The sequence below is a fragment of the Verticillium alfalfae genome, genomic scaffold (assembly GCF_000150825.1).
Source record: "Verticillium alfalfae VaMs.102 supercont1.1 genomic scaffold, whole genome shotgun sequence".
NCBI classification, from domain to species: Eukaryota; Fungi; Ascomycota; class Sordariomycetes; order Glomerellales; family Plectosphaerellaceae; genus Verticillium; species Verticillium alfalfae.
Genome location: NW_003315038.1, coordinates 2,953,419 through 2,954,559, shown reverse-complemented (window position 1 = coordinate 2,954,559; position 1,141 = coordinate 2,953,419). Strand labels below are relative to the sequence as shown.

Genomic DNA, 1,141 nt, shown 5'->3' with positions numbered 1-1,141 from the left:
CTAGATGAACCTTCAACTCAGCGGTTCTTCAAGCTCCTCAAAGCTGTCGGCGTGTTTCGCTTATCTGGTGACGACCACGAGGCTCTCGGCCAAGAACTTCGAGAACTGAACGGGATCATGCTCGAGGTAGAGGATTCACTTGTCGACGACAATGACGATCACAAGATGCTATCAAGGAGTCATCAACTGATTGACATGAATGCACTTGTGCTTTTGTGTCGAGCTGAGCAACAATTGACATCAGGAGAAGGTGGCCACGCCACGGAGTTCAACAATGCGCCAGGGTTGCGAGACAAATATGTCAAGCAACAACTAAGGTGGACATTCCAAGGCAGCCATTGCAAATCTACCGCCATGCACAAGTGCCTTGAATGGTGCCACGTGCCACGGGCGCAGGTTCAGGTTCAGGCGCATAGCTCCATCGACTCATTCATGCCTCTCTGGTCCATATATGCCAACGAGGCGTGCAATTCTCGACTGGTCCAGCCCCCCTGGCATGATATATGCGAGGCCGAAATGGGAATATCGCCCACCGCTCTGCTTTACACCTTGTGCCGCTATGACAGCACCGGTCGGCTGCCTGCCCCGGGTAGTCTTGACATACACCAGTTTATTAAACGATATCTGGACCTTTTTGTCACTGATGATTCGCCGTCGGAAGGCATGCCATGGCGGCTGTGTGATATTCGGCAGCTGGTAAGCCAGACGCTATATGTACCTCTCCCCCGTTCCCATGCTGCTGACGGAGAGTCCATTCCTCTCTTCTTCAGCAGCCAGGAAAACCAGCGCTCGATGGAGGCGGGAGACGCCGAAGACATGTCGCTATCTGAGTACAGCTGCATCGACGCTGGCGCAGGCGGATATGACTTCCACCTCGACCTAGCAGGGATGTCAGAAAACACCGTTGAGCTCTGCTAGATCACGTTTGGCAACCAACACCTCAGCAACTCTCCCCGCTGTTACGCGCCATCACAGCATCACCGGGCACAGCCCCTTGCACGGGTTTCCTGCCCTGAGATAGCCTCGTCCGGGGCCTTGAACATACGTTGAAGACGGCGAAACCTGTACGGCCTCTTGCAGGTCATCCGTGTACGGGACCACATACGTTTATCTCCCCCCAACCTTTACCTTCTTCTCGAAT

The 1,141-nt window shown here is 54.1% G+C and overlaps 1 protein-coding gene across 1 annotated transcript; it reads left to right on the top strand.

The window, feature by feature from the left end:
* Positions 1-117: 117 nt before the first annotated feature.
* VDBG_00909 (predicted protein) lies at positions 118-918 on the top strand (the record flags this gene model as incomplete). The annotated part of the gene is made up of 1 exon (XM_003009180.1): positions 118-918. The coding sequence occupies one exon, from the start codon at positions 118-120 to the stop codon at positions 916-918; it is 801 nt and encodes a 266-aa protein (XP_003009226.1).
* Positions 919-1,141: the final 223 nt, after the last annotated feature.